This window comes from Silurus aristotelis (genome assembly GCF_946808225.1).
Source record: "Silurus aristotelis genome assembly, chromosome: 5".
NCBI classification, from domain to species: domain Eukaryota; kingdom Metazoa; phylum Chordata; class Actinopteri; order Siluriformes; family Siluridae; genus Silurus; species Silurus aristotelis.
In genome coordinates, this window is record NC_139578.1 from 12,288,686 (window position 1) to 12,308,177 (window position 19,492).

Consider the following 19,492-nt stretch of genomic DNA (forward strand, 5'->3'; position numbering starts at 1 on the left):
TACAGAGGGGTTGCCAGATAGATAGAAAAACAATCCTAAAAATCTCAACATTACAGCCAAAAACCAGGAGGCGTGGCAAATAATTGATTAAAAAAATATCATTATTCATAAAATAAGTAAGTGAATATAATCCGAAGAAATCTTCCGAAGTGAAGTAGGTCTATTCGATAGATCAGATAAGATTACGTTCAACTTTATGGTCATTGTGCAAGGTACATGTACAGATCCAATAAAATGCAGTTAAATCTAACAAGAAGTGCATAAGTGGTCTATTTACAATAAATATATATACATAGATTAGGATGATTAATGTACAGGAGATGGAGCTGGAGGTAGCAGAGCTGAAGATGAGATTTTTGTTGGGAGTGATGAAGATGGACAGGATTAGAAATGAGTTTATTAGAGGGACAGTGCATGTAGGACGTTTTGGAGACAAGGTGAGATGGTTTGGACATGTGCAATGAAGGGACATGGGGTATATCAGTAGGAGAATGCTGAGGATGGAGCCACCAGGAAGAAGGAAAAAAGGAAGGCCAAGGAGGAGGTTTATAGTTGTGGTGTGAGAAGACATGCAGATGGTTGGGGTGAAAGAAGAAGATGTAGAGGACGGGGGGGGGGGGGGGGGGGTATGGAGAATGATGATCCGCTGTGGCGACCCCTAATGGGAGAAGCCGAAAGAAGAAAAATATTAAACGTGCATACGATACTATGTAGGATAGGAAGTTACTATACTTGTATACTACATAGGTTAGGGCAGATAGGATATAAAGTATAGCCAGTATTCTGAGTAAAGGTGAAGGTGCAATGTTGGGATATTATTCCCTCAGGGAATACTTGGTGTAACAGTTATACGTGATATTGTGCAATAAGTGTCATCAGTGCAGGAAACCGAGTAGTCTGCAATACAACCTGTTACAAAATGTAACATACGTCCAATGAGTTTAATCTAGGAATAGGCTCTAATGCGAACATTGTTGTTTGTACAAGGTGGTCTTGTTGGCAAGAACGACCTCCTGGACCTGTGGCACGCTTCTGTATGCAGAATAATTTTGTAGAGTGAAGGAGAGCCCCGTTTGATCAGGGAAACCGGATGTTTGATATACAATTGTACAATATTTTTTCCCTGACTCTAAAGCGACATCTAGAGGCAAGTATTCTTAGTGCAAGAGATTACGTGCTTTTTTTTTTTCCATATTAATCAAAGCTTTAATCAATGAACAGGAGAGAAATGTCAGATTTTCTGGAATCTTTTCAATTCATGATCTTAATTTAGTTTATGAAGTATGACTTCAGCTAAATATGATCTTTATGATTCTAACAAAAAGGCATAACATCTTTGCCGTAACCAGTAATAGAGTTCACATTAGGTGAGATTTGAAAATGTTTTACTTTTTACATGATTTTGACCCATCTATGTTGTAGGTTTTCAGATATTTGGGGTTGTCTTTACCTACGAAATTAGATGTCGGGTTCTAAGAGAAGACTCTATGCAGTATATATTCAACTATAGCCTTATCTAAGGTGTGGTTTGCTTTATGAAACTACTTTCTCCCTCTTCCTTTTCCCTTGTTTCTGACTTTGGCCATCTTTCTGTTTCTTCTCACTGAATTCAAACTCGGGGTTTCATAAAGTTTACTAGAGTCATCAAGATTTAGGGTTTTAAAAATGTATGGTCATTTGCCCAAAAAAGTTTAGGAACCCCTGGTGAAAGTGAACAAACATTGCCCAGTAAAAGTTTTAAAAAGATTTGCGATAAAATTACATCCTTCATATTTTTTGTTGTAAAATAAATGATTACATTTTTCTAATGACTCCATTTATTTTCTAACGACTCCATGCAGTTATGACCCCAAGTATGGGAAACCCTGCATTATACATATGTAACTAACAGATAAAGATTATAAGAGTGATGCATACAAGGACATCAATTACTAATGTTCAAATCTAAATGATAAATCTAGAATTCAAAAAATGTGAGATGGTCAAGGTTTTAAGTTACAGGATCTTCCTAACATCTATTTAGGGCATTATAATCTATAATATTTTTTTAAAACTATTGTTTGCCCAAAATGTTTGCGTTTGCGTTAACTAGTAGAAAAAATATATATATATATAATCTTCCTCCCTGAGCAGATCTGCTCTACTCTCAGCCAGGTCACCTTTGCCTGTGGATTTCATTCCTATGTATGATCATCTAGAGAATGTGAGGTAATGAACACACAAGCCCCAACTGCACATGTCCAAGCAGAGACATGTGGGCGGTGGACGTCAATGCCATGGTGTATAGACACTACATCTACTGTTTGTTCTATGTGCAGGGTTAGCAAAAAAAAAAAAACAAAGCAGGCTGCAGAGAAACATGATTTTTATACAAAAACATTGTAAATACATAACTTACACTTACTTTAGAAGATATCAGAATATAAAAAGTAAAAAAAAATTAATATGTCAAAAAAAGACATTTATATTTCCCAGCACCTTTTAAACTGTCTAGCTGTATTAATTATTTATTTAATCTTGAATAATTTAAAGTCGATATAAATCTATATAGGTGATCCTGCACATTGTTATTCACTTCCTATTTGTATATTTGACATATTATGCCTGTATTTTAATGTAGTCCTAAATAAAGAAATTATACAGTCATGTATAATCATCACAATGCTGCATGTTATTTCATGCTGTGATTTCAGCTCATGTTAGAGACAAAATGCTAGCAAATTAAACACAACTCATGATCAGTTCATGTCAGAAGCATTTTCTTTAAGCAGCATTTGGCAATTAGTGCTACAGCGAAAAAAAAAAAAAAAGGAAAAACTTTACATTTGCATTTGGCAAGCATTATTATTTGTAGTTTAACGCAATAAATTACAATTACACTGAACTAAATAAATCACATCTTAAAATCACATTGCAAACAGTTTCGTCATAGACTATAGACATTTTTATTACAGATAGGATTTTATGAATTTCTTCACTGAAAAAATTGAAAGTATTCGAAAAAAACAATTGTGGAGGTCCAACCTCTGACAGCATTTCCTGATCCAATCGTACCTAAAACTCCACAACTACACTGCTTTACACGTACAGGACAGGAAGAACTGTATGAGGTTATTACCAAAGCCAAATCAACAACATGTCTTTTAGCTCCCATTCCAACTATACTACTGAAAGCAATGTTACATACAGCTGGTGAGGCTCTTCTAAATATTATTAACTCCTCACTATCTTTATGTCACATCCCTAAACCCCTCAAGTTAGCAGTTATTAAGTCCCTCATTAAGAAACCTAATTTGAATCCAAACACACTATCAAATTACAGACCCATTTCAAATTTTCCATTTATGTCTAAAATTTTAGAAAAGATTGTCTCTGCCCAGTTATGTTCCTACTTACAAGAAAACACTATCTTTGAAGAGTTTCAGTCAGGTTTTAGGCCCCATCATAGCACAGAAACTGCTCTAGTTAAAATCACTAATGACCTGTTTTTAGCTTCACACCAAGGCTACATCTCTCTGTTAGTTTTGTTAGATTTTAGTGCTGCATTTAACACTATAGATCATTATCTTCTACTAGATCGCTTACAAAATTACATCGGCATTCAGGGACAGGCATTAAGCTGGTTTAAACCCTACCTGCCTGATCGTTACTATTTTGTAGACTTAAAAGGAGAGCTATCCAGGTTAATGCAAGTAAATTATGGCGTGCCACAAGTTTTAGTTCTAGGACTCCTGCTTTTCACAATATACATGCTTCCCTTGGGAAGAAGGCATGGAATTAGCTTCCACTGTTATGCTGATGATACCCAACTATATACAGTGAGAAAAATAAGTATTTGATCACCCTGCTATTTTGCAAGTTCTCCCACTTTGCAATCATGGAGGGGTCTGAAATTGTCATCGTAGGTGCATGTCCACTGTGAGAGACATAATTTAAAAAAAATTTATTTGTATGACACAGCTGCAAATAAGTATTTGAACACCTGAGAAAGTCAATGTTAATATTTGGTACAGTAGCCTTTGTTTGCAATTACAGAGGTCAAACGTTTCCTGTAGTTTTTCACCAGGTTTGCACACACTGCAGGAGGGATTTTGGCCCACTCCTCCACACAGATCTTCTCTAGATCAGTCAGGTTTCTGGCCTGTCGCTGAGAAACACAGAGTTTGAGTTCCCTCCAAAGATTCTCTATTAGGTTTAGGTCTGGAGACTGGCTAGGCCACGCCAGAACCTTGATATGCTTCTTACAGAGCCACTCCTTGGTTATCCTGGCTGTGTGCTTCAGGTCATTGTCATGTTGGAAGATCCAGCCTCGATCCATCTTCAATGCTCTAACTGAGGGAAGGAGGTTGTTCCCCAAAATCTCACAATACATGGCCCCGGTCATACTCTCCTTAATACAGTGCAGTCGCCCTGTCCCATGTGCAGAAAAACACCCCCAAAGCATGATGCTACCACCCCCATGCTTCACAGTAGGGATGGTGTTCTTGGGATAGTACTCATCATTCTTCTTCCTCCAAACACGTTTAGTGGAATTATGACCCAAAAGTTCTATTTTGGTCTCATCTGACCACATGACTTTCTCCCATGACTCCTCTGGACCATCCAAATGGTCATTGGCAAACTTAAGACGTGCCTGGACATGTGCTGGTTTAAGCAGGGGAACCTTCCGTGCCATGCATGATTTCAAACCATGACGTCTTAGTGTATTACCAACAGTAACCTTGGAAACGGTGGTCCCAGCTCTTTTCAGGTCATTGACCAGCTCCTCCCGTGTAGTTCTGGGCTGATTTCTCACCTTCCTTAGGATCATTGAGACCCCACGAGGTGAGATCTTGCATGGAGCCCCAGTCCGAGGGAGATTGACAGTCATGTTTAGCTTCTTCTATTTTCTAATGATTGGTCCAACAGTGGACCTTTTTTCACCAAGCTGCTTGGCAATTTCCCCGTAGCCCTTTCCAGCCTTGTGAAGGTGTACAATTTTGTCTCTAGTGTCTTTGGACAGCTCTTTGGTCTTGGCCATGTTAGTGGTTGGATTCTTACTGATTGTATGGGGTGGACAGGTGTCTTTATGCAGCTAACGACCTCAAACAGGTGCATCTAATTTAGGATAATAAATGTAGTGGAGGTGGACATTTTAAAGGCAGACTAACAGGTCTTTGAGGCTCAGAATTCTAGCTGATAGACAGGTGTTCAAATACTTATTTGCAGCTGTATCATACAAATAAATAGTTTAAAAATCATATATTGTGATTTCTGGATTTTTTTTTTAGATTATGTCTCTCACAGTGGACATGCACCTACGATGACAATTTCAGACCCCTCCATGATTTCTAAGTGGGAGAACTTGCAAAATAACAGGGTGTTCAAATACTTATTTTCCTCACTGTATCTCATCGAAACCAGATGATACAGTTCAATTGGTTTGGATAACTGAGTGTGTCAAGGAATTAAAAGGTTGGATGACTCATAACTTTTTATTATTGAATTATGGTAAGACAGAGATTTTGCTCATCGGCCCAAAAACTTAGCAACTTGCGCTTGTTAATATCATGAACAGCAGCTATGCTAATTTCTCTCCACTGCTTCTCTTTCTCTACCCATCCCAGGGCATCCTGAGGTTCAGATTCAGTAACGCCCTACCTCATGAAGATTGTGGACCTTTATTGAAGTAGATGACGAGCCCGCAAACATACCAAACCATCTAGAGACGTACCAGCGCCATTCGGATCCCACTTAATGTGGAGTTTGGACATTGGACCTCTTTGAGTGTTTAAAGGCTCTGGCATGGAGAAGCTGGTGTTGGATCTGTGATGATCTCAAATGTTGAGCTATTTTATGAGTTGCTCATTAGCTCCTGGTTCCATAATCTCAAATGGCTGTATAAGACTGTAGAAAGGACGATACTTATAATCTTACATTCCAGTACTAATGTTAGTTCTCACTCACGTGTTCTTTATTGTTTAAAGACTATAATCACACTCTTGATATCACCCAAATAAGGATGGGTTTCTCTTTTGAGTCGGGTTCCTCTCAAGGTTTCTTCCTCATAACATCTAAGGGATTTTTCTTTTTTTGCCACTGTCACTATGGCTGCTCATCAGGGATAAATACACATTGTTCACCTTAACTGTTAAATTCTGTAAAGCTGCTTTGAGACAATGTCTGTTGTGAAAAGCGCTATAGAAATAAACTTGACTTGACTTGAGATAGGGCTGAACAGACATTTTACCAAATGTATTAATTACGTTCTGCTACTATGAAGCACACATTTTTATTTTTATTTTTTACAGAATACAATCACAAAATAAAGCAGAAGAAATATTAGCAGAGTAGCACAGTGGGAAGCATTACTATGTCACATCCTGTGCAAGTCCTTGTGATGTCCCTGTGGATTTCCCCCAACTTTCCCAAAGTATACGATTATTTGCCCCTGTAACTGCAACATCCTCAATTATTTTGACATGAAAACTTTTTTTGTGAGATTCCCCCTAATATCTTTCTCTTCCTAAAATTTTTAGTGTTACATTTTCATTAATTGTCATTTTGAATGAATTATGCAGGTGTCTAATTTAAATTCTTATTCATTGGAAGAACTCCATTATAATCGATTCAAGCTAGTTCTTTGCTCAGTTGTACAGAACACGTGTAGGTTTAAAAATGTCTGGTGTTGAGGATGTGCACAAATAGAAACACATAAATCAACATTTTTATCTGTTAGTGATTTATTTAATAGTAACAAGTAGTTTCGTTATCAAAACTGGCATTTTCCTGAAAGCAGGGTCCTAGAAGAAATAAATTCCAAAAAGTGCAAATTATGTTTTTTCTTTGTCTGTCCTAAGTCATAGTCTATTGCATTTTTATGAGCATATGAGGACATTATATACAAATGGCATGTTATTTACAGGCTCCAAAAGATACAAAATTACAAACATTATAATATGTACATTCAATGAAAATACATTCTGTACAGCAGACATTCATAACCACCCTCACCTTTCACACACATTCAGTGATGCACAGCTGCACAAGACGGTATAAAAATTCAATAGTTTTGGCTGAATTTGACCACATCTCTTCCTCTGCCTCTCTACACCACTCTTTTTTTTCTCTTGTGCACTTGCTATCTAACTCAGGTGGCATCTTAGGAGCTGCAGCACTCGGCGACTGTGGTTGGCTCTCCATGGCTTCACTAAACTCTTCATGTTGACTAGAAGTCGACCTTTCCTCACATCGTAGTGTCCAGCAACAAGATATTCCTCCCCTGCAGAAAGACAGATACACCACTCCAATTTAGCAAAAGAGAAATACATAATATATTGATCATATTATGACAATGTGTGTGTGTGTGTATGTGTGTGTGTGTGTGTGTGTGTGTGTGTTTTCACTCACCTGGATACAGTACAGGGCAGGTACAGCCTCGAGTTGTCCAGGACTCTGGATACAGAGTGGCAGTTCCTTGCATAAGCCTGACGGTGGAGCTGTTCCATAGCACCTTAAGAACTTTTACATCCACCTCGGCATGAGAGCCCTTATCATGTGCTGCCAGTACTCTTACCTTTAAAGCTACACAAAACACACATACACACACAGAAAACCTTACCTTTCTTCCCATATACTCAGATTTGCACACAGTAGACTGCTGGAACACTACAGCCTTGAAATATCCTCAGGCTCACACACGTGCGCACACACACACACACACACACACACACAAAATACCAGTGCATTTATGTCTATGTCTGCGTGTGTCTGAAAATCCGAATACTTACCATAGGAATATTGCATAATGCAGAAGATTTTACTGTTCTTGAGAGATTGCTGTTTGCACTCACATTTCTCTGCACAGAAATAAACATCCTATTGCCAAGTATAGTTTATTTCTGTTGTCGGGTAATTATAATAAAAACTAAAAAAACAATAACATTCAGACAGCACATATCATATCTATGCCAACACAATGAACTCCATAGGAGTAGCACTGTTAACAAACTGGTACCTTGAAAGTTCAGCGCTGAAAAAAGTTCCTCCGCTCGAAATATGGTGTTATTGTGATCAGGATCTGACCTACACACACAAATCATCACACACATATACGATAGATAGATAGATAGATAGATAGATAGATAGATAGATAGATAGATAGATAGATAGATAGATAGATAGATAGATAGATAGATAGATAGATAGATAGATAGATAGATAGATAGATAGATAGATAGATAGATAGATAGATAGATAGATAGATAGATAGATAGATAGATAGATAGATAGATAGATAGATAGATAGATAGATAGATAGATAGATAGATAGATAGATAGATAGATAGATAGATAGATAGATAGATAGAGGGAGTTTTTCCTTGCCACAGTCGACACCGGCTTGCTCATCAGGGACTTACACTTACAAAGAACATATTCATTTTTTATCACCACATTATCTGTGTAAAGCTGCTTTGAGACAATGTTCATTGTTAAAAGTGCTATACAAATAAAAATTAATGGAATTGAATAGATCATTCTCAGTATTTATTGGTTTTCTGTTCGGGGGAAAAAAAACACACCCAAACACACAGACTAACCCTGTCATGCAGTCTCCAGTGTAGGGATCACAGTCACCTGCACAGTGGCAAGGTCTGCAGCCATACTCATCGAAACCCCAGTATCCCAGCATACACTTGTCGCACAATGGGTTGGCCACACCAGGCTTGCAGATACAGTCCCCATTAGCAGGGTTGCAACTCTCGGTTCCAACACGGTCACACAAACAAGCTGTGGTTTAACAAACAAGACAGAAATATATTCATACATACACCTATTTACCCTTATACCCTGCAATAATTGGGCATGATACCAGAGGTAGTAGACTGCCATCTCCATATTTAAAGCAGTCCAATATAAAGTGCGATATTCTCTATGAGAGAATATATATATTAAGCTAAAAAGAGTTAGAGGAAACTGCAAAAAAATTATGTAATAGCTAGAGCTGGATTTGCCAGTAAAAGCAGTGATTTTTTCATTCATTTAATTGAAAGAAAATATGATGATGGTGGTGATGATAATGATTATTATAAGAAATGTATTTAGTTTCAGCAAATTATTGAAACAATTCACAATGCTGGTCAAACAGATTAGTTTAACTCCCTGTACGTGTTCATCTGCATGCGAGTAGCTTTAGAATTTAAACCCACATAAGGAAACGGAGGACACAATATCAGAATAATGTGGAACAGCATTATAACAATGTACTTTTAAGTAATGTTTTTATTATACATTATACATTTAAACTATTGAGCCATTATACTCATACTATTATTAAGAATAAGGGAGATGTGCAGACCTGCAGTAACTACAGGGGAATAAAGTTGATCAGTCACACCATGAAGTTATGGGAAAGAGTAGTGGAAGCCAGGCTGAGAGAAGAGGTGACCATCTGTGAGCAGCAATATGGCTTAATGCCTAGGAAGAGCACCACAGATGCATTATTTGCTTTGAGAATGTTGATGGAGAAGTAAAGAGAAGGTCAGAAGAAGTTGCATTGTGTGTGTGTGGATTTAGAGAAAGCGTACGACAGAGTGCCGAAAGAGGAGTTGTGGTATTGTATGAGTAAGTCAGGTGTGGCAGAGAATTATGTGAGGGTGGTGCAGGACATGTATGAGGACAGTGTGACAGCAGTGAAGTGTGCAGAAGAAACGTTTGAGGTGGAGGTTAGACTGCATCAAGGATTGGCTCTGAGCCCTTTACTGTTTGCAGTGGTGATGGACAGGTTGACGGACGAGGTCTGACACGAGTCTCCATGGACGATGATGTTTGTGAATGATATTGTGATTTGTGGTAAGAGTAGGGAGCAGGTTGAGAAGAGCCTGGAAAGGTGGAGGTACATGCTGGAGAGAGGGGGAAAGAGGGGGGGCAGTGGAGTGGAGCAGTTACAGGGAAGAGGTGGAGAAGGTGGAGGAGTTCAGGTACCTGGGATCAACAGTGCAAAGTAATGGAGAGTGTGTTAGAGAAGTGAAGAAAAGAGTGCAGGCAGGGTGGAGTGGGTGGAGAAGAGTGATAGCAGGAGTGATTTATAATAGAAGGGTATCTGCAAAAGGAAAAGGAAAAGTTTATAGGACTGTGGTGAGACCTGCGATGTTGTATGGTTTAGAGACAGTGGCATTGAGTAAAATACACAAGGTGTATTTTGGAGACAAGGTGAGGGAGGCAAAACTGAGAGGGTTTGGACATGTGCAGAGGAGGGACATGGTGTATATAGGTAGGAGAATGCTGAGGATGGAGCCACCAGGAAGGAGGAAAAGAGGAAGACCAAGGAAGAGGTTTATTGATGTGGTGAGAGAAGACATGCAGGTAGTTGGTTTGAAAGAGGCAGATGTAGAGGACAGTATGGCGACCCCAAATGGGAGAAGCTGAAAGAATTAGTAGTTGTTCTCGTACTATATACTTTTCTAAAATCGTTTATAGCACCTAAATATGCTACATTACATATTCAGCTTTAATTTTAATGATAAAAAAGGAAATGGTACTAATTTCATACTAAAGTGTACAGTTTTCAGTGGGTAAAGGCTGAGTGCACCATCATTGAAGAGTTCTGCCAATTTTTGTGTTTCTTATTTACAGAATGAATTGTTTTAATCATGTAATTTATTTGAGAAAATGCAGTAATTTTTCTTTCAACAGACGCATTCTTTTCTGAACAATGCCCGAGTTCAAAAGTGTATGAGAAAAGACTATTACAGGTTAAAAGTTTTAAAACCAAACATTCTTTAAAAAGTACAAAAGAATTGACCCATGGAATAAGAATTTGAAATGGTTTGCTCATACTCATCATGACAGGAAGTCTGGTTCCATATGTGCATAGAAGAGGTTGCTACATAAACACACCCCGAAAAAACCATGATACTGACGCCTTGGTTATGAGGTGAAATATCGCAGCGGTGTGTCAGTATGTGATGATTAATCTGTCTGCTGCACACTCACACATTAACAGCTAAAACCCCTCCGAGTTCTTGTTATTCTGCATGTCTCAGCTCGTTAAGAGAGCCATCAGCATTCCGACCTGGAATAGTGCTCTATGCCAAACAGCCCCTGTGTGTTTGCGTGTGTGTCTGTGCGCGCAGGCACATGTGTGAATTAATGTATTTTCTAAAGTACAAAGTTCCTGAACTCTGACATGCTCCTGGCTGAGCTTTAGGAATAAATATTTGAACACAAAGTGTGCACACATATGTACACACGCGGTCAGCTCAGCGTGAGAAAGAAAAAGGAGATCTAATATGGGAAAGGGGAAAAGAAGACAGATTTTTCTTAAACTATTTAAGTGGCTTCTCAAAATCTGAGAAAAAACGCCCTCCAGCATCCCGCACAGAATTTGTTAACTAAAAGAACTGTAAAGTTCTCCACACCCTGACAGCCATTGTGTCATAAATTACTTTTAAGTCAACGACTTATGAAAGTGTGTGTGGTGAGGCGTTGTCTTACGTGTACATGAGTTCTCAGCGGTCAGTAGTCTCTCTGGATGTCTGTAAAAGCCTGGCTGGCACTGCTGACAGTGTCGACCTGTTGTATTGTGAAGGCAGTGACACACACCTCCACTTCTCTGACCAGAACGCAGCCACAAACTTTTGTCAAAGTGGCAGCTCTCTGCATGTCCATTACACTTGCACTCTTGAAGCATACACAAATATAATTACTACTGATTTAAGAAAGAAAGAAAGAAGGAAAGAAGGAAAGAAGGAAAGAAGGAAAGAAAGAAAGAAAGAAAGAAAGAAAGAAAGAAAGAAAGAAGTACTCACCATTACACTGGTGAGCTTCTCCAGTTAAGCCACTTGCTGGTCTCCATGGTCGGTCATTATAGAGACGATCGCATCTCTCACAGTGATCACCTGCTGTGTGATGCCGACACACACATTTGCCATGGACCTGTGAAGGACAAACAGTTACATCAGTCTAGCAGCTCCTTATTTTGGGAAGGTCTTTGATATTTGAATAATCATCTAAATATTGTTCAGAAAATCAAACATTTGATTTACTTCTTGCTGTTATTTCCCTATTCCTAAAAAGCATTCCTCTAATTTAGCAATTGCAGATTCTCAAGCAGTCGTCTACAGCTGTAAATCCCGGGAGGCTGAAGGGAAATTGAAAAGCTGAACACACTGAGAAGAATGTGCTATCTTAATGCATATGCAAAAACAGGCACTGCATTACTTTCAGGGCCAAATATGCACTCTTATCCACTTTCCCAGCTAAAGCTGTGGTACAGCATGATATGGTAACAAATCTGTGATCGCACAATTCATTGATATTTCCATTGCCAAGTGACCCATATTATTAAGTGATATCTAAACAATGTTGACCTTTTTAGCCTTAGATGCTCTTTTTTTTTTTTTTATATTTGTCCACCTGCAAAATACCTAATCTTGAAGTTACACTAGTGCAATGCAAATTTCTGATAAGAAAATTAAACATTAAGCATTGGGACACATTGGTTTTCCTGAAGATAGAAAATATTTATTTCATGATAACTTCAACAATGAATGGCAGTTCAGATAAACTCATCTCACCAATTCAAACACGCTCCCTTTTCTTTCTCTAGTCACAAACAGCTGATTAAGTGCAAATCTTCCACATGATTCTAATCAACAATGAAGCACTATAGGGGTAAAATTGCAAAGCAGTGACCTGCACGTTCTGTTCAATTCTCAACTTTTGTACACTTGCTTATGTTGTTTTATGCCTTTGACTTGTCTATTTTCATCATCTGTAGGAGCTTGATATCTCCACTGCACTGTTCCCAAACAGATGTCAGCACGAACACACAGCCCAAACAAAACAAAACAAAAAGTGTGCAAGCAAGAGAATTTTTGATTTTTTTTTTTTAATGAGTGTAGCTGGAGAGGGTTGTTTTCTTGTGTTCATAATTATAATTGAAAAACACTGCGTGCGCCACTCGTTAAACGATTCTCATAAAGTGTGCAGAAGTCACACATAAAAATTCTGATAATCAAGCAGTGCGTGTATCTACGCCTAGAGATCTTCAACAGGAGTGAATACACGCCTTTGTGTTTGGGTTGGTTTAGAGAGTGTGTGTGTATGGTCTGCACTGTTAGATCAAAGTCTGATCCTCCCTGAGTAGAGTGTTTGTGTCACTATTTGTTGTTACTGTCTGATTACGGAAGGCAAACAATAAAAAGTGGATTAGCGAAAGTGGCATGCAATGAAGCCGTTCTCTCTACATGTTTTTTCCTGTGTATCACTCCCACTGTTCCTTCCCTCCTTCCTGTCACTTTGCTATCTCTTTTCAGATCTCGGCCCTGCTATTAAAAGTTTGGGTTTTCAGTAATAGGACCATTAAATAGAGAAATACTGCATAACAAGATACGAGAAACAAATAAAACTAGAAAAATGTCACACAAGTAGCCATTTATATAACCGTGATAAATGCCTTTTAAAATAGCAAATATGCCTGCTCTTTATTAACGGGTTAATCATTCCTGAGCAGACACTTACACTTTCCTTATACAATGCTCAATTGTTTTCGCCATTGTTGAACTGCTGAACTGTGTTCTGAAATTAGCTTACCGTGCCAAGTGCGATAGTAAAAAATCAACTAATGTCTGACCTTTGTTTAAACGTACACCTACATTTAAAATCAGGTCAGGGCAACAATCATTTCAGATAAAACATCTAACGTTATTCATGTCTGTCTGATGTTTAATGTGCACAACAATGTGTATTTAGCATTTAGTTTGATCAATACAATATCAAAAGACCTTCATTTGGGTCTCCACTCACCACATGGTGCCCACGATTGTGTGTGGCCTGGTAGCTACTGGCTGGCACACACTGTTCAGAATGCCCATGGCACAAGCAGGCTCCCTTCAAGATGAAGTCAGAGATGGCATAGGGCACGTTTAGAAGGTTGGTATTACTTTGTTTGAGCTGACACGGGCATGGCTGGGGCTGCAGCAGGTGAACGCGGAGGTTAGTAATACCAAGTTGAGCACGAGCCTCTGAGCTGTAAGGTTCTAATTTGCTCCAGGGAGAGAGAGCACGATATATAACCTGGAAAAACATACCCACACAAACACACACACACACACACAGCATACTCATTAATAAAGAAATTGGAGGTAGTCAAGATTTAGCAGTTGTGAATGCAAATGGTGTCTAATTATCACGCAATTGTGCACCATTATTATGGTTACCACTGCACTAAAGAATAAACAGTATCTTACCAGGACAATAGTAGACCAAATAAAATAAAATGTACCACCCACAATCATATAAACAACTTAAATCCTGTGGATAATTACCAAAATAATGCTTGTTAGATATATATAAATGTAATGAACTATGAACCCTGGATAACTGCCAGAGGAAGTGAGAATCACCTGGATACCTTCTTGTGTGTATGCATGTTGAGGCATATGACCGCAATGCACGCAAGGAAAGCTTACTGGAAGAGCATACAATTCCTACGTTCTTTCTGAGCGAAAAAGCTGTATTCAAAAGTACCGTATCAGTTCATCTTGCAAAAAGGATGTTAGGCTTTAACACTTTTCAGAAAGATGCAATGCATTTATGAACCACTGAGAACATTAGTGTAACAAATGCCATATAAGCCCCTAGTTAATATGGGGCTTATATGTGCTATTGGTTTTTGTAAATATACTGGATGTAGCTTAAACACCATTTTATTGGCAATTAATTTTGAGGGGCCTAGGGGCCAGACAAGGCTGAGGACGGCAAACCTTTCCCTCACATTGGCATTGCTGTGACCTTTTGAAGCCACAAATGTAAAGCTGTCCATAGTATTTCTGTGTAAGATAGACAGAATCACTTGATGCCTTTATGGCTGATGAAGCAGACTGGAAATATGTCTGAAGTAATCAACACTTGGTGACCCTTTAAGAACTGGGAAGGACAGATAGGCTGCCCTTAAATCCAACTGCTCTGATCTTATCCTGGATCATTGCATGCCTCCTGTACACTTGTGGCTGTACAATGCTCCTCAGCCTAAAAAAAGACAATGTACAAATGAATAACTGATTAGCTCATCTCGATGTAGGCTGAAAAACCAGCTCAAGCACCCACATCAGGAGCTGGTACCACACAGTGTGACCTGGCTAAATCAAAATGTCTGCCACATGTCAGATTGATGGAGAGGCTAGTATACTCACAGAATCTGACGTGTATATGTTCTTGTGTTTGGCTTTGTAAACATAGTGGGAGTATACTGTGGAATCAAATGATATTAGGTGAACACATAGGAGCCAGTCATCCAAGTATGAGAGTATCCTGATGCCTGAAAACCCCCATGACACAAGCTGCAGTGTAGAGGTGTTAGAGGTGATTTAAAAGACTTCGAAAGACATCAGTGGTCTAAAGCATTGTAAACCAGTCCTTTGTTTGCATGGCTTAAACAACACCTGGCTACCTTAACAAATAAAAACAGACTGACACTTTCAAATCTATAACTGAATAAGAAAAATAACACCCTTCTAAATGAGCATGCAAGTTTGTTTTGAAATTAATAAAACGTTTTAATGTTTTTTGTTCAAGATTCATGATTGGATCAACAACTCTGACTGGGATCCAACAGCCAAATTGACATTTGCAACAATGGGCAAATTTCCTGCTGGCTTTCGAATGGCGTGACAGTAGGGAAATTCACATTGATGGTACTTTCAAAGCTATAGCCGGATGCCCTCTCTTTGTAAAAGGGATGTTATTACACTCATTCCAATCATTCCGAGCAGCACTAGCTAATCATAAGTATCCGAGAGTTTTATGTGTTTCAAAGGAAGAATCTTCTAGATTTCACTCTCTACATTTGACAGCGCTTGTGTGACTAGTGGATAGGAAATGAGCTGATTTAACTGATTTTCTAAGTTTGTGTGTGTGGTGTAGAAAAGGGAAAGCCGCTGAATTACGCTAGTAGCACTTGTATTTCTAGAAATGCCAGGAGATAAAATATCTACAGGAGTGCGTATTACCTATGTAGGAAAGGCGAGAAAAGGCGATCCCCAGGCCAAAGGACATAAAACTCTGAGCATAGTTACAAGAGGATAAGCAGTTATCTGTATATGTTTCTGTCTAGCAAATAAGTCAATAATCTTTTGTGATAATACATTTTTATTTATTTTCACAGGACTATTATTGTTATCCAAACCTATTATTGTATAGAAACGCAATAATTATTCCTACACTCTTTGGAGAGTCCTCTGTCATCCATTCAGCCAAGTAACACCCCAGTTTAAAAGGTCATCCACACTATTTAGCATGCGCACTCAACTCTTTTGGTGTGAGACATAATGATTAAATTATCTATTATTATATTTTCATAATGTTAAATCTTTTTTTCTCTTTGAATCGTTACACACAAACTCACCTCTCCACCACTGCATGGCCTTGAAAATGAGTATTTCTCAGTACAGCCATGACCATCTTTCAGTCCAAACCAGGAGCTGCAGTTGCGGCTGTATGAATGCAGGGTGCTCCACGTACGCCCGAAATCCCGTGAACGCTCCACAGTCATGGCTGCCGGGCGTGGTGAGTGAAATATCACAATCAGGTGGGTAAAATAAAATTCCACCTCCAGGTTCAACTGCAATGTTTCATTAATGACGTCTCCGGCTGACTGCCACCATGTAGGTGGCTGTTTGAAGGACGAGTCGGTCATGGAGGTGGGAGGGTGAGCATGAGGATGGCACACTTCACACTGCAGTATACAGCTGCCAACGTCATAGCGACATAAGTGCTCTGGTGTTGTGGAGCCACACTGCGTGTCCGTGAGCATGGAGCGCCCAGTAGCCAGGTTGCCCATGCGAGGATTACACACACGGTTTTCACAGCCTAACACAAAAATGCACAAATAACAGCTATTTCGAAAATTCGGGGATTTCCATAAGCATTTGGACAGGGACACATTTGTAATTTTACCTCTGTTTACCTTCATGATTCATAGGAAATGAAGCAATCGAGTTTTACATTTACAGCAGACACCCTTATCCAGAGCGATATACTGTTATCCTAGTTCTATAGCTGAGCAATTGAGGGTTAAGGGCCTTGGTCAAGGGCCCAGCAGTGGCGGCGTAGTGGTGCTGGGATTTGAACCTATGACCTTCCGATCATAAGCCCAACATCTTATCCATTTAGCTACCACTTTCCACTTGATTGACTTGTAGACTTTCAGCTTTACTTCCTATGATTTAACTAAACAAATACTGCATTAACTCTTTAGGAAAAATTCCACCATTTTTAAATATAAGGGTTAAATATTAGTTCTTCAATGAAAACCCTTGTATTTAAAGACTGACTGATATTTGGAGCCTATAGATATAACCAAATGCTGAGTTTTCTCCCTTGAGATTCTTTGCCAGTCCTTTACATTAGCAGCCTTCAGATGCTTGTATGTTGTTCATCCATAGTTTTTTTTCTACAGTAAGCAGAAGAATGTTTCAATGGGTTGAGGTATGGGGACACTTGATTATTAAATAATATAAAAGAATATTTCATTCCTATGCCTTATGAAGTGAAGCTGTTGGGTTGCTTTCGCAATATGTTTTATGCTGTTATCTTTCCTGCTGTGACGTGCCACCTTATCTGTTTTGCAGCATTTGACTAAATCCGAGCAGAAAGTATAGCTCTATGCACTTCAGAATTTATCCTGCTACTTCTATTAACAGTCACATCATTGGTAAACACTAATGATCCAGTTCCACTGGCAGCCATATATTCCCATACCATATAAGTCGGATTTAATTTCAAGTGTCCTTGTTGGACTGGGTGAACATTTTCCAAAATGTTTTTAACATTCTAATCTGGCTAAAATTCCAGACAATTCCAGATAACGTGCTTGTACAGTCTGACAATGATACACCTGCCGCCTTGAGTGTTTTTGACTTGGCGAGATGTTATAAAGGGGTTTTTCTTCATTAAGGAATTAATTCATCATTTGATGTGTCAACTCATGATCATCTATTTTAGATATCTTCCAGGTTTTTCTGTTAATTCTGATCTCTCCAGTGCATTCCTTCTTTTCTATTAATGTTCCAAATGATTGATTTGGCCACTCCTAAAGTTTCTGCTCTCTCTCACCGATAGGACTGTTTCACTTCTTTCATCCTAATGATGGCCTCCATTACCTATATGGACACCTCTTTGGACCACATAGTAAGTTCCCATGAACAGCTACCAAATGCAAATTCAACACTTGGAATCAAACCCAGACTATTTAACCCTTTATTTCATCATGAAATAGGGAGGAAACCATTCACACGTGAACCTATTGATTAGTCAATTGTCTGATTTCTTCTCTCTTTTTTGAAAACTTAAACTTTTGCAGTGTTTTTTCTAAATGTTCTTTGTTGAATTAATTTGAAAGCTCAAAGTCTACACACAAATTTTGTTTGCTTCATTTCTGAATCTACTGTGGTGGTGTACAGAGGGAACATTAAAAAAAAAATGAATTGCTGTCCAAATACTCAGACATGACTAAGAAAATCACAGTATGCAACAATTATTACTTCTTATTTAAAATTGTATCCCCTATGCTTTATGGATGAAAAATAGGAAAGAGACTGGTGACTGTCAAGAAAAGGTGTGAAGTGGGGACACAAATGATTATAGGACATTTATTTCACATTTAAATGAAAGAGGTGCCAATTATCTAGAAATCCTTTATTGCTGGTTGATTAATTAGTTGATTGATTTATTTATTGACAATTAAGGAACGCCTTTAAAACTCGCTACATGTCTATGATGCATTTCTGGTTCTTTAATGCAAAAGACACAGTGTGTGTGTGTGTGTGTGTGTGTGTGTGTGTGTGTGTGTGTGTGTGTGTGTGTGTGTGTGTGTGTGCGTGTGCGCGCTTGTTTCGCTAGCACCTGCAGAGCACTGACCTGAACGCGCAGAGTGAGAAGCGCCGCACGCGAGCACGAGAAACAACGCCCACCTCTCCATCGATGCCTCGTCAGGTCTTCAAAAAAAAATAAAAATAAATAAAAATAAACAAAAAAAATAAATAGGTCCAATGTCCTACAAAGAAAAACTCGAACAGCGATTAAGCGAATGCTCTTGTCCCGTAACAAGTCGGAGGCTCTGCAAAGTAGCGACCGCGTTTTCTCAAACGGCAAGTAGAAGCATGACCGCGTTTAGTGCGCGTGGCGCGGCCAGGTGCGCGCGCGCGCCCGCGAGCAGCCGCCGACGTGCCACTGCGTTGAAGAGAAAGCGCTCACCTGCGGACCGAGACCCGGCGCGCGCGATCCCGCCATCTGTCCACTACGACACTCAGACACACCTGAATATTGTATTTTTTATTGTATTTATTTTTTTTTACCGAAAGAGTCTATGCACATGAACGGGCGTCGGAGCCTCTTCGTACGCATCTCATCTCAGATCAGAGCTTCTGGATCCTCCAGCTGAATTCTCTAGAATACCGCTGAGTGACAGGAGCGTGAACTTTGGCTCCGCCCCCTTTCTCAACATTTTTAC

The 19,492-nt window shown here is 39.0% G+C and overlaps 1 protein-coding gene across 1 annotated transcript; it reads right to left on the reverse strand.

Moving 5' to 3' along the window:
* Nucleotides 1–6,704: 6,704 nt before the first annotated feature.
* ntn4 (netrin 4) lies at nt 6,705–19,465 on the reverse strand. The gene is made up of 11 exons (XM_083542252.1): nt 19,338–19,465; nt 18,901–18,977; nt 16,388–16,851; nt 13,789–14,058; nt 11,790–11,916; nt 11,476–11,661; nt 8,580–8,769; nt 7,997–8,064; nt 7,770–7,838; nt 7,390–7,563; nt 6,705–7,261 (listed from the first exon to the last, which is right to left on the reverse strand). The coding sequence occupies exons 2-11, from the start codon at nt 18,959–18,961 to the stop codon at nt 7,125–7,127; spliced, it is 1,746 nt and encodes a 581-aa protein (XP_083398378.1). The 5' UTR covers nt 18,962–18,977; nt 19,338–19,465; the 3' UTR covers nt 6,705–7,124.
* Between the last annotated feature and the right edge of the window lie 27 nt (nt 19,466–19,492).